General features: G+C 45.8%; 1 protein-coding gene across 1 annotated transcript; it reads left to right on the top strand.

The window, feature by feature from the left end:
• Positions 1–38: 38 nt before the first annotated feature.
• LOC142010702 (coiled-coil domain-containing protein 162-like) lies at positions 39–21,671 on the top strand. The gene is given in 5 exon segments (XM_074989124.1): positions 39–62; positions 1,420–1,577; positions 8,108–8,251; positions 17,098–17,251; positions 21,534–21,671. Coding segments are annotated over 5 exon segments (618 nt in total).
• The last annotated feature ends 131 nt before the right edge of the window (positions 21,672–21,802 follow it).

Genomic DNA, 21,802 nt, shown 5'->3' with positions numbered 1-21,802 from the left:
ATTTGTGGTTCATCCCTCACCCTTCTGAGGTGCTGATTATGTTTAAAATGCTGCCAGAGAAGGTTGGTATTCATAAACTTGAAGCAAGATTTTGATTTCTGACATCCATGCACTTTGATTGTCTGGACGACGGACCATGTTTCTCATATACGTTGAAATGTTCCTTTTCATTTCAATTGACTAGCACTAGGAAATAAACCGACTATCCTGTGTGGATTAGAATGCTTGCTACTATTAGGCTGTGAAGGTAAAGATTCAAACTAACCTGCATTACCATTCAATTCTCTTACCTTTTGCTTCTGCGTCTCAAACACAGGCATTAAGAAAACAGATGTCAGCCTGTGTTTAAGACTCAGAAGCAAAAGATAAAAGGTTAGCAGAGTAATAATGCAGGTTAGTTTGGGTCTTCATTAAAACCAGCCATGTTGCATCCCCTCTACCTAGACAAGCCTGCATGCCTCCAACCCTTCCCCTACTGTCCTTTCATCTTGTCCCTGCTCCTGCCCCCAAATGCATAGGAAAATAGCAGGAAGCAGTCCTCATGCCTTTGGACACACTTTTAAAAACTTACCTCTCCTTTGGGACTGAGGGGAGACTGGGCAGAAGGAAGGAGGGCCCTAAGAGTAAGGAGTGGCAGGTAAGGGTGTTGACTGTAGTAGCAGGGCTAAGAGGAAAATGGGGGTTTGACATGACAGGAGGGAAAACAGGCATAATTTACACATTCTGTGGTGCTGTCAAATTGACTGATCTTGATCTAGCTGTATTTTTCATGGGTGGAAAAAAGCTTTCTATTTAAATAGTACAAAGAGACACTCATTGAAGTCTCTAGGACTAAGTCTACACGACAGGCTAAACTTGAAATAAGCTACACTTATTTCCTCACTCCTAGTGTCCTCTTTCCTTCTACTCAATCTCCTCTCAGTCCCAAAGGGGAGAGGTAAGTTTTTAAAAGTGTGTCCAAAAGGCAAATTGCATAGTTTATTTTGAGTGTAGTTCAAAATAGGCTATTTTGTCATTTGGTGCTGTCCAAACAGCACCAAGTGTTGAAATAAAGTGCTATTCAAAACATCCCTTACTCCTTCTGCAATGAAGACTACAGGGATGCTGAAATAGTATGCCCATTACTTCAGAAAAATATTTTGAAAAACAGGTATGTGTCAAAGACCTGAAGTAGCTATTTAAGGATACTGAGGTATCCCAAAATTCAGCAGTACAACGTAACATTTTGGATTGTATGCCCTTCGTGGAAGAGAGAGCCTTCTGCTCTGTGTTTGTCCACCACCAGCCCGCTGGGCCCCTATCCAACTGACGACTGGGATACAAATAATCAGTAATGAAGATTCACCAATATTTGCCATTGCAATGTATTTCCTTCACGTTTTTGGTCTTTTGTTCTGCCAATGTCTGTTTTATCTTCAGGCTGCTTACAGAGCATTGAGGCAGAGTCCGCAGATTGTGGCAGCACTTCATAACATAGTTTCCTACCTTTTTAGCTTTGCTCGGTTAGGAAACTTCCCAAATTGTTTTGGTTCCCAAAATCCAGAACCTCTGACCGCGACTGGGGTGGGAACGAAAGGATCAGTAAGTAACAAACACATCACCATCAGGTCAGAGCAGCCTCAGAAAAACCTTCCAATAAAAAGGAGACAATCACGGACTAAAATGGTGCATATTCAGTATTCATAATAGTGCCAGGCAATACCTTTATGCCCATCCTATGTTTTCGTATCTCAAGGTTTAAATCAATTATGTGATCTCAAAGTGTGACCTCACCAACACCCCTATAAAGTAGGTTAGAAGTATTATTCCCATTTTACAGAAGAAAAAACTGAGGTATGAAGGAAATTAAGTATTTTGCCTAAGAGATAAAACAACTTTGTGGCAGAGCCAGAAATGGAAAATGGATCTATCAGTCCTTTACTTTGATTACTTAGATGTTCTTCCATCCTACCACAGAAGTCTTTTATAAATCTAATTTCAGAATAAGGAATAAATACTTGTTTAAATCTTTTTTGGGATGGTCAAATGCCTTTCTGTCATGTGACTCCTACAATACGAAATGATGCTTTTGCTGATGAGGCGGAACTCATTTGGCCTCGGAGCCAGTGAACAACAGATGCCTTTTAATTAAGACAAACTTGTGATAACGTCAGTAGGCGTGTGTAGTGTCTGGTTTTTGCACCAGCCTTTCACTCCCAATGAAGAGCAAATATTAGCACAGTAATATTCCAAAAACCAGAGACTGTAGGATAGTGCACTGGTTAAGTTGGGATGTATGACTTAAACAGATCTCGATCAGAAACAAGAAAGTTGTATAGGCTGTGCTGCACATTGCTTGCCTTCTATTACTCTTATAACGCAATAAAGTTCTGTACTGAACGGAATGAGATAAAATGGCTGTAAGGCCTTATCTGTGTAGAAGAATCCCACAAAGCCAATATATATGTCTATGCTGACAGAAGCACAAGGTCTTTTGCAACTAGCACCTCTAAAATTCAGAATAAAAAGCCTATTTGGTTATGGTTTTTTGTGATGTCACATGGTATCATGGAGTGGCATGGGGATCACAGTTTTTCCAGGCGATAAGATAAAAGAAGCCTCAGACATACAGTCCCAAACATCTTTACATTCCAATCTATAGGCTTTACCTGATATCCTCCTTACTTTTTATTCTAGCTTGGTATGTCTCCTAACAGCTGAAGAAACAGGCTTTCAACCATTCTATAGGTCTTGTAAAATGAGATTCTACCCTGAAAAGTCTTTCTTTAAAAATGTGTCCCAGTAACTTCCAGTCCAAATCTGCCCTGTTTACAAGTGAGATGGCTTTGCTAACTTTCAGTGCTGAGAGCTCAGACTGGAATCTAAAAGGCAAACTACATTCTTTCTGGGTCACTCATCTCCAGTAATTCTCCTCTCAAACTGGTGTGAAAGTGGTTTGTGTCTGACACCAATGAAAATGGTCCTGGCTTTAAACTGGTGTAAATCAGAGGACTTGAGCCCAGAAATTCTGCTTCTGAAGCTTAATTAACAATTCTGATGATGATGCATGTGGCAAACTAGGATCCAGCTGCTGTGTGAGCTCTGCAGTGTTAATATAAGTCAAAGGTAACAGAATATCAGGCTGGCATTAGAGTCCGAAGATGTCACTTTGAATGCAGGAAGCAGCACTGCTGAGCGAGTACCATAGTGAATGGCTTTGCTTTGTTCTTTGGCCTAAAATCTTGTCTTGTTGTTTCTAACATGGAGGCTTGACTGCTCACCAGCCCTGAGACTTTCCTCTGAGAAGAGCCGTAGTGCTTTATCTCTGTCCCACAACCCCATTACACAGTGGACAAAATGTATTGGAACATGTTGGCCATTGTAAAAATAGAGCTAAAAGACTTTTCTTTTCACCACATCTTAAATTATTCAGCTCTTCCATGAGAGACTTGCTCCTTATGATGGAATAAATCACATTGGGGGTGGGCATTTTCGGGTCTGCGTCCATCTTTAGAAGAAAAACAAACGGAGTGCTAGCTGAAAGAAATATGCTCTGGTTTTCGCTATATAGTGGTTCACACCCAATTTGATCTGGATGGTGTTTGCATGACTTTGTTTTAAATAATCTGTATGATTTATTCTATTTGTATTGTATTTCATACAGATTTCTACGACAACAAATACAAATAAATGGAAAATCCTGAGGGAGAAGGAGAGAGAAAGATCTGAAAGATGGCATGTTGAATTATACTATAAAGTTATCAGAAAGTACCATTCTTATTTTGTGCACTTATTTACTTACTTTTGTTGATGGTAGACTGTCAGAATCCTGCAGCACACAATGCCAAGGGTTGGGGGCTGTCACCTCCTGCAGGACCAAATCCCTACCAAGTGAGGTAGGAAAAAGCATTGCATTCTGGCCTTCTGCTTGGCAGTAGAGAATGTAACCACAGGTTGATTGGTTAGCTTGTAATAATTTTGTCTTTGACCATCAGATTAGTAAATCAATTGCACAACTCTTTATTTCAAATGGATAAAATAGATGAAATGTATTTTGTGTGCAAAAAATGGAATCAGTTATGTAATAGGTTTAACTTTTGACTAGGTTAACCTGTATAGTAGATGTCTAAATGCACTGAGCAATGGGATGGTTTTCATCAGTCGGATTAAACCTATGTATAGCCTGCTAGATTCCCAAAAGATTGGACACATTTGTGCATTTTTATGACTGAAAATTTGTGTGGGTGTGTATGTAAGTTGCTGTATGTGATATTTATTTGCAGGACATTTTTAATCTGCGTGCGTGCGTGCGTGTGTATGTAGCTATACAACTTTGCACTGCTCAAAGACTGAGCAGCTGGAGATCTGACTAATAAAACATAAGCGCAAGATTTAAAGAAAATTTGATGGTAACTTCCTTTCTGGCCTGACAACTTTTCAACTTTTAAAGGAATGAAAAATCTAGCTAAATATGAAATTTCTTTCATTCCAATTCTGCTCTGGGCTATGTCCAGTCAGAGTTGTATATGTGTAGACTTTGTTTTGTGATTATTCATAAGCTGCTATTTGGATGTGAAAGTAGAATTTTTATACTGTAAAACCTAAAAAAAAAGCTCCCCTAATTTAAAAAAAAATAACTAAGTGTCTGCCTTTAAATAAGTCTGAAAAAGTTCACTGTATGAAAGAGCTAATATAAATAATAAATATTTACATTCCCTTTTATTTTAATACAGTTATTTTGACAGTTTAATTTTTGAATAATTTTACTTAGCAAAAAGCACTTAGTACAATGAGCACACACTACAAAACACTCTCAAATATATTAGCAACTTAATTTAAGGAGTATATGGCTGAGAAAAACATGTTCAGTGAGCTCTGAAAACCACCAGGAAATCTGAGCTCATAATGACCATCGTCCAGAAGCACATAATCAAATGTATGCAGGAACGTTGTGTGAAATACATTTTTATTTTGTATGTCACACTTTTAAAACTCCAAATAAATACGATGACAGATTCTTCATAAGTTAGGTATTCCATTAACATTATTTATAAGATTGCTTTGGCCCATTTTCCCTGGCAAAGATGACCTCTTCCTTTTGCTCTTAATTAGTAGCCACGCTTCTGTCCAGAAGTAACTACATGTCACTGATAAAGTTATGGCCTGAGTCATCTAATGGATAAGACATTCACTTTCTAAGATATGAACTGTGAGTTCAAATCCCATCAATGGGGTTAAGTGTTCTGAGGCATTTGTCTGCCAGAAGCTGGTGATGGGATGGATCACGTGGTGATTACCTCATCTGTTCTTTCCTTCTGGAGCACCTTTGAGTGGCCACTGTTCAGTGTTAAAATACAGCATACTGCACTAGATGGGCCTTTGATGGGGCTCGGTCTGGACATTCTTATGTTCACTCAGTACAGTGACAAGTGCTAACTTAAGAACCTAGAGAGAAGATTTTTGTATGGCAGTATATTATTATGGGCTTTGGGATTAAGGCTATGTCTACACTAGCCCCAAACTTCAAAATGGCCATGCAAATGGCCATTTCAAAGTTTACTAATGAAGCGCTGAAATACATATTCCGCGCCTCATTAGCATGCGGGCGGCTGTGGCACTTCGAAATTGACGCGGCTCGCCTCCGCGTGGCTCGTCCCAACGGCGCTCCTTTTCGAAAGGACCTCGCCTACTTCGAAGTCCCCTTATTCCTATGAGCAGATAGGAAGGATAGATAAGAAGGAACTGAGGATATGGAGGATGGGCTGAGCCCCATATAACCCATCATGAAGATACCACTCCATCCAGGGGCCTCCAAAGCCAACCTGATGAGTTGTGCTAGAGGAAAACCTTCTCGCAATCACGTATGCAGCATGTACACACATCTATTGGGATGGATGTAAGCAAGCTCTTGAAGAAGAATGTTCTTTGCTAACACTTTTAGGCTATGTCTACACTAGCCCCAAACTTCGACGTTTACTAATGAAGCGCTGAAATACATATTCAGCGCCTCATTAGCATGCGGGCGGCCACGGCACTTTGAAATTGACGTGGCTCGCCTCCGCGCGGCTCGTCCCGACGGGGCTCCTTTTCGAAAGGACCCCGCCTACTTCGAAGTCCCCTTATTCCTATGAGCAGGAATCCTACGAGCAGATAGGAATAAGGGGACTTCGAAGTAGGCAGGGTCCTTTCGAAAAGGAGCCCCGTTGGGACGAGCCGCACGGCAGCGAGCTGCATCAATTTCGAAGTGCCGCAGCTGCCGCATGCTAATTAGGCGCTGAATATGTATTTCAGCGCTTCATTAGTAAACTTCGAAATGGCCATTTGCATGTCCATTTCGAAGTTTGGGGCTAGTGTAGACATAGCCTAAAAGTGTTAGTAAAGAACATTCTTCTTCAAGAGCTTGCTTACATCCATCCCAATACATGTGTGTGCATGCTGCATACGTGATTGCGAGAAGGTTTTCCTCTAGCACAACTCATTGGGTTGGCTTTGGAGGCCCCTGGATGGAGTGGTATCTTCATGATGGGTTATATGGGGCTCAGCCCATCCTCCATCTCCTCAGTTCCTTCTTATCAGCAGTGATGGTTGTAGGAATAGCTCAGTCTTGCTTACTGCAAGTGCCTATCAAACAGTCTTCCTTAAAGTTGTAGTACCCAGTTATCAGTTTAGTTAGTTGAGTAATAGTAGCTGAGGGAGTTTCAAGCCTGGCTGTAATGTTCACACTACATTATCTAGATTTAAATCAAATTGGCTGTATCCCAGACTCTCTGGCATCCTCCCGGAATGTGGCCACTCCGGCCCTTTGACCATGGAGCACTGTAGGAAAAATTGAGTGTCGACCTGGCACGGAAAAGTCTGCAAACACATTCTGCTCAGCAGTCATTTTGGTCTGTGCACTCCCACCTACTGGAACCAGCAACATGGAGGAGTCTTTTGAAGGACTTCTCTTGTTTCTGCTTTCACTCTTGGGTCAGGGAAGTGTCAGAGTTTCCATGAGAAGCGGGTGGATATTTTAATGCTTTTTCTGGCCTGCCAAAGGTACCTGACAGAGCTTTTGATGCAGCAGGAGAAAGAAGAGAGGAAGAACACAGATATGGCAGAATGTCTAGTGTTGCTCATGACACTTGGGGCTTGTCTACACTACCACCTTCCTTCGAAGGAAGGATGGTAATTAGGGTGTTGGGAGTTTACTAATGAAGTGCTGCCATGCATAGGCAGCACTTTATTAAGCAAATTCCCCCCTGCAGCAACTTCAAAGCTTTAAACTTTGAAGTACCAGCACATGTCTAGCTGTGGCGCACCCGCTGGTACTTTGAAGTGCCAGGGCAACTTTGAAGTCCCCTTACTCCCCAAAATTTTGAGGAGTAAGGGGACTTCGAAGTTGTCCTGGCACTTTGAAGTACCGGCAGGTGAGCAACGGCTAGATGCCTACCAGTACTTCGACGTTTAAAACACTTCAAAGTTGCTGCGGGGGTGGGAATTTGCTTAATGAAGTGCTGCCTATGCATGCCAGCACTTCATTAGTAAACTCCCAACACCTAATTACTGTCCTTCCTTCAAAGGAAGGTGGTAGTGTAGACACAGCCTTGGAGTAGCAGCTGACAGCCCTGTGCCTATGTAGACCAGTTCTTCTTCAACAGGGCCACAAATGGAGGCTGGGTGAGATGAGCAGGGTGACTAATGTAAAAGCATAGAGCCTTATCCTGTTTCCACTGGTCATTGGCAAAATGACTCTTGACTTTGGTAGGAGAAGGATTCAGTCAACCTTTTCTCTCATTGGTGTTATGTTAAAAATGTGTGATATACATGAGAATGCTCATAGAGGTTTGTAACCTTTTATTCCTTATGCCTTTCTCTCTCTTTCTGCTCCAGCCCAGACTGTCCCCAGAATCCTTCCATGGCCATAACTTCTTCCCTACAGGATGTTTTTTTTCCTTAATACAACGTCCAAAGAAGGCCAAAACAAAAAAAAGAAAAATCTCCAGATGCGCAGTTTCCATGGCGACAAAAAGAGACTTTGGTCATGAAGTGAAAGACTTTTAGAAGTTAAAATAGTTCACTGGGCCCATACAAATGAGCATGAACTTCCCATTGCATAATTTGGCTGATTTGTTGTTGTCTTGCAGACTATAGGAACAGAACTTCAAGAGCTACAGAAAGTGATTGACAGTCTTCAGGAGCCCCAGGATCCGAACAAAGTAGCCCAACTGCTAATCATTCAACGAGAAGTTGTGTTTTTACAGTTTGATGCAGCAGTGAGATAGTTATTGCGGTGAGAATTAAAAGTGCTAATTCCAGCAAGTCATCTTTGCATGGCTCCTTTATAAGCTTCTGTGATGGGGTTTTAATTCAGTTCAAGAGGAAGGAACTGTCTTAACACATGTTTAAAAGATGAATTTAGGACAGCTCTATGTAGTTGATCTATTAATTGACAGATTCTTAATCTGCTATATTTGAGATTTCAGTCTAGCATATCTGAGTACAGTTCATCTGTGAATATGAGGTTTATTGGTTATATTCCTGTGCCATGTGCATCAGATTGTCAAAAGAAAATTTTCTTAACGATTTAAAAACACATATATAATTGTGACTTGGGTGTTGGTAGATTCTGGAGCACTGCCACCCAGTGAAAACGTGTAGTAGAGAGCAACTCCTACTCCCTCCCCTTTCACTTGCTATTCTGCAGAATCCTTTAAATCAGTGTTTCTCAGCCTTTTTTATAAAGTGCCTCTTCAAAAAATAAGTATTCCCCCAGACTTCTCATTCATATCCCTAAGCATATGCATAGCTGCATACCACTGGTTGAGAAACATGGTCCTAAAGTAATCTTGAAACAAGTGCCATTCGTCGTTTCCAGATTACTGTACCCTTTTCAGAAGTCAGATTTGTTTTGCATACCACCAAGTTACACCTCATTACAAACTACAGTAAACTCTTGCATATCTGGCAACCCCAGGACCAAAAGGTTGATGGATATTCAAATATTCTGGATAATAGAGAGATATATCTAGTAAAACGTAACACTAAAGGAAAAACAAGATTGGGTATTAAGAAACAAACAAAAATGTATGCCGCTTACTTTATTTACCAACAACAGTAGTATTGCACAGTGTAAACTTTTACCCTATTTGCTGTATTTATTTGTATTTACTTTCACTATACTGTACTTATGGAAGATGTAACTAAAATTTACTTATGGCTAAAATGTTGGTTATTTCAGAGTTTCGGATGACAGAACACCAGATATGTAAGAGTTTACTGTAGTGTGTTGACAGGAAATTAAAGCAAACATAAATATGCTGCACACTACATTTTTTTTATTCAGAACTGGATTAAAATTCAGTTTCTCCACTCTGGGATTATAATGCAAGTGAGATCATAGTGACACTAAAATGCAAGTTGCTTTCTTAGAAATCCTTTGATATATTCCAGCTGTTAATGCTCTAAGATGGCCTTAAAACTTGTCTAAAAACCCCTTTATTGCTAAAAAGTACTCTTTGTTTATTACATGTATGCCATCATATGCACACAATAAGTGTGCAAAAAGACAGGGCCCTTGCTTCAAACAGATTAAGATTAAATGGTGATGAGCACTTCCTGAGAGAGCACGAGCTGAGGGTGCTTATCCTTTTGCAGGAAATACTCTGACTTCAGACTTCAAGTTTTCTGGACTTGTCAGCAAACCAATAAATCAGTTATTTGCCCTTCTACCATGAGAACAGCTGCTTCCCATTAAATGTCCCTTCTGTTAGTAGGATGTACTTTATGTTAAGCCATTCGCTGGTATATAGTCACAAAAGAGAGGTTTTTGAGCAGTAGTTCTTCATCGAGTGTTCCTGTGGGTGCTCCACAATAGGTGTCGGGCTTGCCTGGTGCCGCAGATCGGAATTCTTCCAGCAGTTTCTCCTGGATCACACATGTGCCGGCGCGCACCGCTTCCTTGCGCGTCCCCGGCCACGTGCGCGATCCGGTCCCCGCCAGTTCCTTCTCAACCGCCATCAGCTGCAGACAGAATCCACTCAGGCTACGGCCAGTCAGATTAGACAGTGTTTCTACATGTAAATTGTTGTTTCTTTTTTTCAAAAAAAAAAAAAAAAAAAAAAAAAGAGAGAGAGGAGCGGAGAAGAAGAGTGGACGTGAAGGCCAGTAGGCCGTCCGCTGCCCTGCAGGCCGGGGTCCGCAATTCGGGTAAACAGGCACGGATAAGGTGCTAAGTACCCTATTAACAGTAAAAGACTCACCGAGATGGCTTCTTCAGGCTTTAAAAAGTGTGAGTCCTGCCGTGAAGCTATGCCGGCCTCCGATGGGCATAGTGAATACATCCGATGCCTGGGGGAATCACACGTTACCCAGAAGTGTTCCCACTGTGCTAAGCTCACAGCCAGGGCAAGGAAAGACAGAGAAATGTGTCTTAAAATGCTCTTGTTTGATAAGGCCCTCCAGCCAGACGCGCCGGAGAGGCAATCAGAAGGGCCCTCTGGGTTCCACAAAAGAAAGGCAGCTTCTCTGACCCCCTCAGTGCAAAAATGGAGGAAACTCTCCCCAGCTCGATCCCTGCCAGCGGTCTCAGCGAGCGGGACGGGCGGAGCACACAGCCCCCAGCCGCATATTCAGGCAAGCGGCACCGCGGCAGCGCACGTGGCAGAGGCTGAGCCTCTGATTACAAAACAGCTGGCACACGCAGTGCCTAGAGCGGTGGCCAGGCCAGCGCAGGAACTGGGGGCACCGCCACAGGTGGCACCGACCCCCGCGGCACCAACGGTGCAGGGCCAGCAGGCACGGAGCCCGCAGGCACCGGAGGACGTTATCTGCACGGCACCGCAGCTAAGCGGGCAGAGCACGGCGCCGACAGCGGGGCCGAGATCCCCGGCGCGGCAGGAGGCGGTGCCATCCCCGCAGGGGAGGGGAAAGGCAAGAGCAAAAACCAGGCACCGCAGCCCTTCTCCGGACAGGGCTGCGCTGCTGCTAACAACAAGCTCTCCCCCTGTGCTACACATGCCGCCCAGAAAGCCTGGGTCTCCACCGGCCTATCCAGAACCTCCTTCTCCGTTCCTCCAACCAATGTCACCATGGCTGGGGCCACCTTCGCCCTTTCTGGGATTGGATCCGCTGGAGTACTATCACAAACCAGTGTCACCGCTATCTCTGTCATCGTGGAGGTCTCGCTTTCCCAGACATTGGGGGTACACACCCCGAGAGTGGTCCAGGTCTCCGTCCCCGGACCCATGCCCATCCTGCCATGGTCGTTCCTATCATGCTGGACACAGACACCCCAGGCCTACGCCCAGGGGCAGGTCCCCCCGGCCAGCCAATACACCTGTGGACGCTCCCGGGCGGGGATGGAAACTCAGTTATCTCAAGGGGAGTTAATTTTAGAACCCCGAGACTTTCCTTCGCAATCCTCCAGCGAGCTGGTACACCATCGACCGCAGGAACCTGAGAGTTCGAGGGAGGTTTACCCTAGCGGTTCCTCCTCATCCTCCCCAGATGAGGCCATGGCCCCCGGCGATGTCGCTCCCCCGGATGACCTTATACAGTTTCAGGAGCTGTTTAAAAGGGTGGCTTTCATGCAAGGCATTCAAATGGCAGAAGTGCAGGAGAAAACATCACAAACTCCTGAAAAATTTGAGACCCACGGCTTCATCCGAAATTGCTATCCTGCTGGACGAAGCCATTATGGAGTCAGCCACTACCATATGGCAGACTCCGGCCTCTGTTCCGCCTGTGAATAAAAGAGCGGACAAGAAGTACTTCGTCCCGGCAAAGGGCATGGAGTTCCTCTTCAATCACCCACAACCGAACTCACTGGTGATCGAATCATCCCAGCAGGGGTCAAAGACTTCTCAGTACAAATCGGGGGGATCGGACAAAGATGCCAAGAAGCTAGAGCTGTTTGGCAGGAAGGTATATTCCTCTTCCACCCTGCTATTGAGAATGGCAAAGTATGCGGCACACCTAGCAAACCATAACTTCGATAATTACTCCAGGCTTACTTCTGTCATGGATTCACTTCCGGAAGATAAGAAGCCGGTGTTAAAGGCAATTGTGCAAGAGGGCTACGCCGCTTCGAGGACGGGAGTCCAGATCGCCCTGGATGTGGCAGATACGGCGGCACGCTCAACAGCTACAGCAGTGGTCACACGTAGAGAATCCTGGCTCCAGACATCGGGCATCCCAAGGGATCTACAGGCAAAGATCGTGGATCTTCCCTTTGACACGCAAAAGTTGTTTACAGACTCAGCCGACTTGGTCCTCCATTCCAGTAAGGACTCGAGAGCTACACTTAGAACCCTGGGTATTTATACCCCTCCATATAGGAAGAAAAAATATTACCCTCAGCAAAGACGCTACCCGTACCAACCACAGTGTTCGCAGTATCAGCGGGGCTACGACCAAGGGCGACATCAACAGCAGCAACAGTACAGAACTCCCAGGCGACGTTCCCAACAAAGCTGTACACCCTCGGAACAGGCCCAAAGGCAACAAGTTTGACGGGCATGTCGAGGGCTGCACTATCACTACCATCGCGCAATGCCACTCTCATCTCATGTTCCATCATCACCTCAGACCGTTTCACTCCCAATGGCAAAAGATCACCGCAGACAAATGGGTGCTGGAGATCATAGCCACGGGTTACGCGATCCCCTTCCAGTAGCTCCCACCGATGAAGCCTCCCTCCAGGCCCCACCTCCGGGACGCTGCCCACGAGGCGAGACTCAAACAGGAGGTGGACCACCTTATGTTCATAGGGGCGGTGGAAAGAGTGCCGGAACAATTCCAGGGGAAAGGGTTTTATTCACGCTACTTCCTCACAGAGAAGAAAACAGGAGGCTGGAGAACCATCTTAGATCTTCGGGACCTCAACCGCTACTTGCACAAGCAACGGTTTCGGATGATTACAGTCGCCTCCATACTCACGGCACTGGATGATGGAGATTGGTTTGCAGCCCTCAACTTACAAGATGCTTACTTTCATATAACGATCCACCTGACACACAGGTGCGTCCTCCGCGTCATGGTCAGCAAGGAACACTTCCAGTACAGGGTTCTTCCGTTCGGCCTCTCCTCGGCCCCCAGAGTCTTTACCAAAACCTTGGCAGTGGTGTCAGCCTACCTGCACAGACAGGGGGTATTCATATTTCCATACCTGGACAACTGCCTACTGAAAGGAGCCTGGAAGACAGAGGTCCTACGCATGATATGCGTCACAGCGGACACGTTTTCTTCGCTGGGCCTAGTCATCAACCTCGCAAAGTCAAAGACCAACCCCACACAGGACATAGAGTTCATAGGGGCACGCATAAACTCTATCACAGCAAGGGTGTATCTGCCCGACGCCCGCTTTCGCGCCATCAGTACGCTTGTGCAAGTCATTACATACAGTCCCACGGTGCCGGTCTTAACGTGCTTACAGCTGCTGGGCCATATGGCGGCAGCAACATTTGTGGTACAGAATGCCAGATTGCACATGCGAAGCCTACAGCATTGGCTGGCGAGCATCTACAAACCGGCATCCCACACCGTTCACAGGGTAGTGTCGCCCACGACAGAGGTGCGCAGATCCCTGGCGTGGTGGCTAAACCCCAAGAGCTTGCTAGCAGGAGTGCCCTTTCACCAATCACAAATTTCTATTTTTCTTACTACCGACACCTCCCACATAGGATGGGGAGCGCACATCGGCGACAAGGTGACGCAAGGGCTATGGTCCCCTGCGGAACAGTCACTGCACATAAACATACTAGAGCTCAGAGCAGTGTTCAACGCCTGCAAGCATTTCCGAGACCACATATGTGGCAAAGTAGTCGGGATCAATACAGGCAATACCTCCACTATGTTTTACATAAATCGACAAGGAGGAGCCCGATCCCGTGCCCTATGTGCGGAAGCAGTCCGACTGTGGAACTGGTGCATCACCAACAACATTAAGTTGAAAGCCTCGTACTTGCCGGGCACTCACAACATGAAAGCAGATCAGCTGAGCAGGCGCTTCGCACTCATGCATGAATGGCAGATCCGCGCCGATCTGCTACGACCGATCTTTCATACATGGGGGTTTCCCCAGATCGATCTGTTTGCCACACAGCACAACAAGAAGTGTCCCCAGTATTGCTCCAGGGCAGGAGTGGGGCGGGGGTCCCTTGGGGACGCATTCATGATTCCATGGAAAGGCCCCCTACTTTACGCGTTCCCCCCCACAGCGCTTATCCACAAGGTCTTGCAGAAAACCAGAAGGGAGAGAGCTCGCATGATACTAGTAGTCCCAACATGGGATCGGCAGCAATGGTTTCCCTTGCTTCTGCGCATGTCGGACCGCCCACTGCTCCCCCTACCAGTGGCGCAGTCCCTACTCACACAGTCCCAGGGGTCCATAGTGCACCCGAGCCCTCAGAGCCTGCACCTACAAGCACGGCTAATCCATGGCTCAGCTCCTTAGAAAGTACATGCACGGAGGGAGTACAACAAGTCCTGGAAAGTAGCCGAAGGACCTCCACCAGGAAGACTTATAAGCAGAAATGGACTCGATTCATAGCCTGGTGTTCTGCCAAACAGTTAGCTCCCCTTGCCGTTCCTATACCAGTCATACTTGAATACTTATTGGACCTCAAGAGGGACAGACTTTCATTATCCTCGCTAAAAGTCCACCTCGCCGCTATATCAGCCTTTCGGCATACAGAGGAGGGGCCCACGGTATTTGCCCATCCTATCATTACCAGGTTCTTGAAGGGGTTGGTAAACCTGTACCCCCCTCAGAAACCGCTTCCGCCATCGTGGAACCTGGACCTGGTGCTCAGCACGCTCACGGGTCCACCTTTTGAACCATTAGCCACGGTTCCCCTACGTCTCCTTACGATAAAAACAACCTTCCTCCTTGCAATTACGTCAGCTCGCAGGGTCAGTGAGCTTGCAGCAGTTATGGCAACGCCGCCCTGCACAGTATCCTCAAAGGAGGCGGTAACCTTACGGCTGCACCCAGCCTTTGTTCCAAAAGTTTCATCAGAATTCCATCTTAATGAGCCAATAGTTTTACCCGCGTTTTACCCGAAGCCTCACAGCTCCAGCAAGGAGGCATGCCTGCATCTCCTGGATGTGAGAAGGATGTTGGCCTTCTACATAGACAGAACTAAGTCCTTCCGGAAAATGGACAGGTTTCTAGTCTCTCTCGCTCCCCGGTCAAAAGGAGAAGGTCTCTCTTCACAGAGAATCTCAAAGCACATTGTATCCTGTGTAAAAATGTGCTACAAACTTCAACAGACTCCTTTGCTGGCCCCGCCCAGGGCTCACTCCACCAGGGAGGTGGCGGCGTCAACAGCCTTCTTTAAGGGCATTGCGTTGAAGGACATCTGTAGAGCAGCGACCTGGTCATCCTATGACACCTTCGCCAAGCATTATGCCCTACATCGGGTATTCCAAGAGGATACCCGCCTCTCGACAGCAGTCCTTTTGGGGGCAAGCTGCACATAAACTGATTACCCACCTCCTTTCTTGGGTTACTGCTGGGTAGTCACCTATTGTGGAGCACCCACGGGGATACTCGATGAAGAAAGAGAAGTTACTCACCGTAGTAACGATGGTTCTTCGAGATGTGTCCCCGTGGGTGCTCCACCACCCGCCCATCCTCCCCGCTTTGGATCTCTGTCTAGTGTCTTTCAGGAGCATCCGAGGCGGTTGATCAAGGAACTGGTGGGGACCGGATCGCACACATGGCCGGGGATGCGCAAGGGAGCGGTGCGCGCCAGCGCATGCGCGATCCAGGAGAAACTGCTGGAAGAATTCTGATCTGCGGCGCCGGGCGAGCCCAACACCTATTGCGGAGCACCCACGGGGACACATCTCGAAGAACCATCGTTACTACGGTGAGTAACTTCTCTTTTCTTAGGCCATTGTGTGTGGCCCATAACTGTTCAGCAGAAGTGAAGTGGGCCAGCACGGCATACGGGTAAGAACCATTCGCAGATACTGGCCTGTACACAGCTGATGTGAAAGTACTGCACCTTTTGCTACACACTTTTGGTGTCCCTGCCTGTAGTATTTCTTTTTTCACAGGTCCCAGAGGCGAGGTACCGCGAAGGATTGAGACACAAAGACAAACATAAAGACAGCAGGGGACCAGCAGTTCTGAAGACTGAAGGCCCTGAGTTTATTATTTTCACAGCTTTTATAACCAAGTGAGAGCACATTATTATGAGAAAAGCAATTAGCTATAATTTAACTAGCTTAGCACATCTATTTCTAGTAAAAGCACATCGTTTCTCCCAGTCCTTGAACATGAACTCTTAGAAAACACCTGGTTCAAGCAACACAGCTCCCCTGTGGCTTGCCTTCAAGAGAGTAGATGTTTCGTTTGCAAAACATGTTATGTTGCTTTAGATGCCAAGAGTCCAGCTGGGCCTGGGAGGTATGTAGGAGGGAAAGTCAAAACTCCTTCACCTGCCATTAGGGTCCAGCAGTGGGGAGCAAAAGGGGCAGCTGCCCCAGGACCTGGCAATTTAAAAGTGCCCAGAGTTCCCAGCTGTCACTACCGCAGCAGCTGGGAACCCTGGGACATTCAAATTGCCACTGGAGCCCCAGGGCTTCTGGTTGCCTCTGCAGACCTGACCTGAGGTTCCTGGCAGCTATGGGGCCCTGCTCCTTCTGGAGGCCCAGAGCACCCCCCACCCTGCCTTGCCAAGGAACCTGGCATACCAGTAAGTCCTGGCAGTTACTTTCACCCCTGGGGTTCAGTTCATGCATAGGGTCTTGCTTGTGGACTTACTTTAGTCTGTACTTGCATGCCACCCATGAGCTAGCCTGTGTGGACCTTATTTGATATTCAGTACAATTTCTATAGCTGGTAGGAACAACCTTAATATGCACTAGGGACGTTTTAGTGTGCACCAGCACAAGATACAGAGGCTAGTCAGTGTGTGACCTACTAATGTTGACTAAGTCTTCTCTGATGATTTCTAAAGCACCATGAAGCCTTTAGCTTTTCACTAAGTACAGAACTACAGTTGCAAGTCACTGCCCAGGGCTGTGATGTTCAGTTCTGCATGTTAATATGAAAGTGCAAGCTAGTTACTATTTCAAAAAAGATTTTATAAAATAGGTATTTTAAAAGGGATTTTTATGTCTCTTCAGAGAAGTATATTTGTCCTCTGGAAATACTTTGGCTTACCAAAGTGTTACAGATGATATCCACCATGGGCTGCCTCCCTTGAGTAACTCTGCAGTGAGGAGCGTGTTTGCCTCACAGCTGTGGCTCCCACAGCCCCTGGACCCATGCTGCCCTAGGGTGAGTGAGTTAAATGTACTTTCAAAGAATGATTGATTGATTGGTTCGTTTCCTGTTTGTCCTTGGGTGCTGAGGGTAGAAGTCCTTCAGTTCTTGCTGTGATAGTCCATTCTGTGGTAGCAGAGAATTGAGCATATTTTAGTTTCTGTGATCATAGTCAGTTTCACTTTATCACTGGTATGGCTAGAAAAAGTCCACTTATTAGCAGCTAATCTTAAAAACTAAAGATAGACATGAACTGTTATTGTAAGTCTTAGCCCTTGCCACCAAAGTATGCTTGTTCTCTGCACTGTATGTTGGGTCATTTGATCTAGCCTAATTGTAATGATGGACCTTTCGTTAACTTCCTGTTGTGGGTCCTCAGATATATTAGAGAAAAAAAGGTTGTCATGGGGCCTGAGACAGAACAAACTGAAGTTAATCTTTCCATTGATGACTTTGGATTAGGTCCACACATACCAGAGCTAACAGGTTTTTCCAGATACTCAAATTTTCCTTTCCTCGTTTTCATCCCAGCTCTCCTAACTTATGCCCTCTCAGTGTATCACTCTAAATGACTACTTTCCTACCTTTGATGTTACACCCCTGAGGTCCTTACAGAATGGTGAATTTCTGCAGGTCATGGCTTGCTCTAAAGGCCAATCATACCGAGCCATTATGTAGAACAGATGAAGAAAGAAATTTGCCCTCCATGAAGACTGATGGTTCCTTTAGGGCAGACTTTGTCCTAAACCTTTGAAGTTATAGGAAGTGAAAAGCATAGCAGCAGTAACAACAACGAATTGAGAACAGCTGGGAGCCACCCAGTCAGTGCAGTTCACATGGGTCTGGCAGTTTGGCAGGGAATGCACTGTGAATTTCTTTCCACGGCTCAGATTAGATGAGACCTTTATTGTTGTTTGAACGTTATTTTTATGGCTGACTTACAACAAAGTTTCCTCAGCTCTCATCCCCTATTTCCCCTCCTTTACTTATGCTGCATCAATGACATCTTTATCATTTGGACCCATGGTAAAGAAGCTCTGGAAGAATTCCACAGAGATTTTAACAACCTGCACCCCACCATCAATCTCACCCTTGACCATTCCACACGAGAGAGACATTTCCTGTACACCACAATACAAATCACTGATGGACTGATCGATACCACTCTCTGCCAGAAACCCACAGATTGCTACACTTACCTACATGTCTCCAGCTTCCATCCAGCACACACCACACAATCTGTCATTTATAGTCAAGCCCTTAGATATAATCGCGTCTGCTCTGATCTTACTGACAGAGACCAAGAACTTCAAGGTCTCCTTCAAGCATTCATAAAACTTAATTACCCACCAGGAAAAGTGAAAAAAATTGATTGACAGGGCCAGACAAATACCCAGAAACCAGGCACTTCAAGATAAGCCCAAGAAGGTCAATAACAGAACACCAGTTGTCATTAACTATAGCCTGCAGCTCAAACCCCTGCCGTGGGTCATCAAAAACCTACAGCCTATACTACAACATGATGCTACACTCTGGAAGGCCCTAGGTGGGAGGCCTATTCTCTTCTACAGACAGGCGCCTAACCTAAATACTGGCTAGCAACCACAGGCCATACTACAGCAATACTAATCCTGGAACTTTTCCTTGCAACAAACCCCATTGCCGACTTTGTCCACATATTTTTTCTGGAGATACCATCACTGGACCTAGCCGCATTAATTACAAGATAAGAGGCTCATTCTCCTGTACCTCAACCAATGTTATATATGCCATCATGTGCCAGCAATGCCCCTCTGCTATGTACATCGGACAAACTGGACAAACACTTCACCAAAGAATGAACGGACAAAGAACAGACATTAGGAATCTGAATACATGTAAACCTGTCAGTGAGCATTTCAATGGAGTGGGTCATTCAGTTAAAGACATGAGAATATGCATCCTACAACAAAGAGACTTTAAGAGCAGATTACAAAAGGAGATGTGTGAACTGGGCTTCAAATTGAAATTGAAATTCAGTACATTAACACTTGGCCTCAATAGAGCCAGCAATTACCTCACACATTACAAGGACTGTTTCCTTTCCTTTGGTATTCGTAACGATCTCGGGAAGGATGCTTATTAGTATCTCGTACCCATCTCTTCCCCCCCCCCCAGCCCCCATTAAGTTCCATGAATCTGATTTGTCAGTTTTTTATTTCAGTTTTTTTGGACCTCTCTTATATACCTGTTGGTCTATACTGGAAATGCTATATCTCCAGATCTGCAGAAGTGGGTCTGCCCCACGAAAGCTCATCACCTAATCAATTATTTTGTTAGTCTTTAAAGCGCTACAAGACTGATGGTTTGTTTTGTTAGAATATAGACTAACACGACTACCTCTGTTACTAGTAGTAGGTATCCTTCAGTCTGCATAGACTATGAATCGTGCCCTTTAAAGTTTCAATTGAGGACTTCATTTACAGCGTCTATTGTGACTATAAAGACCCACACGAGAGTGACAGTCCTTGCTGCATCTCTTGCAGATGTAGTGGGTGTCTGGCAAGTCTTTATTGTGCTTTCTGTGCGCTCTCTTCTCCTCTGCTAGCTGTCTGATCTTCAACTCGCCCTTCTGAAGGCCCTTGTGTAACCCCTGCCTCCATCTGCTGTGGTCGTCTGCTAGATCTTCCCAGTTGTCCAGCTCGATGTCTACCTCTCTGAGGTCTCTCTTGCAGACATCTTTGTCGCGCAGCTGGGGGCGTCCGGGAGGTCTTTTGCCAGAGGCTAGCTCACCATACAGGATGCTTTTGGAATCCTTCCATCGTTCATCCTGTGGACGTGGCCAAGCCAGCGGAGTCAACGCTGCCTGAGGAGGGTGTGCATGGTTGGGATTCTAGCTTGCTCGAGGACGGCAGTGTTGGTCACTCTGTCCTTCCATGATATTCCAAGGATGCGCCTGAGGCAGCGCAAATGGAAGACGTTCAGCCTCTTTTCCTGGTGGGCATACAGGGTCCAAGTCTCGCTGCCATAAAGGAGGGTGCTGAGGATGCAGGCTCTGTAGACTTGCATTTTGGTGTGAGTGTACAGCTTGTTGTTATTCCACACTCTCTTGCTGAGTCTGGACAGAGTTGTGGCCGCTTTTCCGATCCTCCTATTTAGCTCAGTGTCCAATGACAGGGTGTCAGTGATGGTGGACCCGAGATAAACGAACTCATGGACAACCTCTAACATATAGTTGTCAATGCTGATTGATGGGGATTCAGCAACATCCTGACCGAGTGCTTTCGTCGTCTTTAGGCTGATGGTAAGCCCAAAGTCCTTGCACGCTTTGGAGAACCGATCCAGCAGTTTTTGAAGCTGGTCTTCTGTGTGAGACACTACAGCAGCATCGTCTGCGAACAGCATGTCTCTGATGACGCAGCCCTTGATGCTGTCGAGCTCCTACCAGTAATGGACGAACTGGACCAAGAGCCGACTGTGGATGAACTGAAGACAGCCATCGACAGCATTGCAGCTGGAAAGGCCCCTGGTCAGGATGGTATACCACCAGAGGTAATCAAATGTGCCGTGGACACACTCCTGGAACCCCTGCATGAGCTACTGTGCCTGTGCTGGAAAGAGGGTGAAGTTCCACAGGATATGCGTGATGCTAACATTGTAACGTTGTATAAGAACAAAGGAGACAGAAGCGACTGCAACAACTACCGTGGAATCTCCCTCCTGAGCGTCACTGGTAAACTGTTCACTCGCGTCATCCTTGGCAGACTCCAGAAGATTGCTGAGAGGGTGTACCCCGAATCGCAGTGCGGATTCCGCGCAGAGAGGTCTACCGTTGATATGGTCTTCTCTCTAAGGTAGCTGCAGGAGAAGTGCAGGGACCAGAGAAAGCCACTCTACATAGCCTTCACCGACTTGACCAAGGCTTTGGACTTGGTCAGCAGGGATGGTCTGTTCAAACGGCTCCACAAGATAGGCTGTCCTCCACGGTTACTGAAGATGATCCAGTCGTTCCACGAAAACATGAGAGGAACCATCCAATATGACGGCGCATTATCGGATGCTTTCAGAATCAGGAGCGGCGTCAAACAAGGATGTGTGCTTGCTCCGACATTGTTTGGGATCTTCTTCGCACTCCTCCTGAAGCATGCCTTTGGATCTTCAACAGAGGGCGTCTTGCTGCACACAAGATCTGATGGGAAACTGTTTAACCTTGCAAGGCTGAAAGCTAAGTCTAAGGTGCGAGAAGTCCTCATCAGAGACCTCTGTTACTATTGAGCATTGTTTTGGGGCTGATGAATGCTATTTGAATTTGTTTTAGGCACTGGTGCTCTTTCCTTGGAGGGGATTTCTGGCAGATGGAGGACTGTTTCCTGTCACTATTGGCAATCTAAATACTATAAATTATAATGTGCAGGAATGGTGGTTGTTACTGTGCATATCTCCAAAGGCACAGTGACAATATGAGATAACGCCCTGCATTAAAACAAGTCCTTCCCTGTGATGGAAATGTTATTTTGTCATTTAAAAAAAATCAGATTATTTTACCATTCACCATATGTTTGTTTGTTTTTAAAAAAATTGCTCTTC

This window comes from Carettochelys insculpta, chromosome 3, assembly GCF_033958435.1.
Source record: "Carettochelys insculpta isolate YL-2023 chromosome 3, ASM3395843v1, whole genome shotgun sequence".
Taxonomy (NCBI): domain Eukaryota; kingdom Metazoa; phylum Chordata; order Testudines; family Carettochelyidae; genus Carettochelys; species Carettochelys insculpta.
The sequence above is the reverse complement of the archived record's forward strand: the minus strand, read 5'-3'. Positions and strand labels throughout refer to the sequence as shown.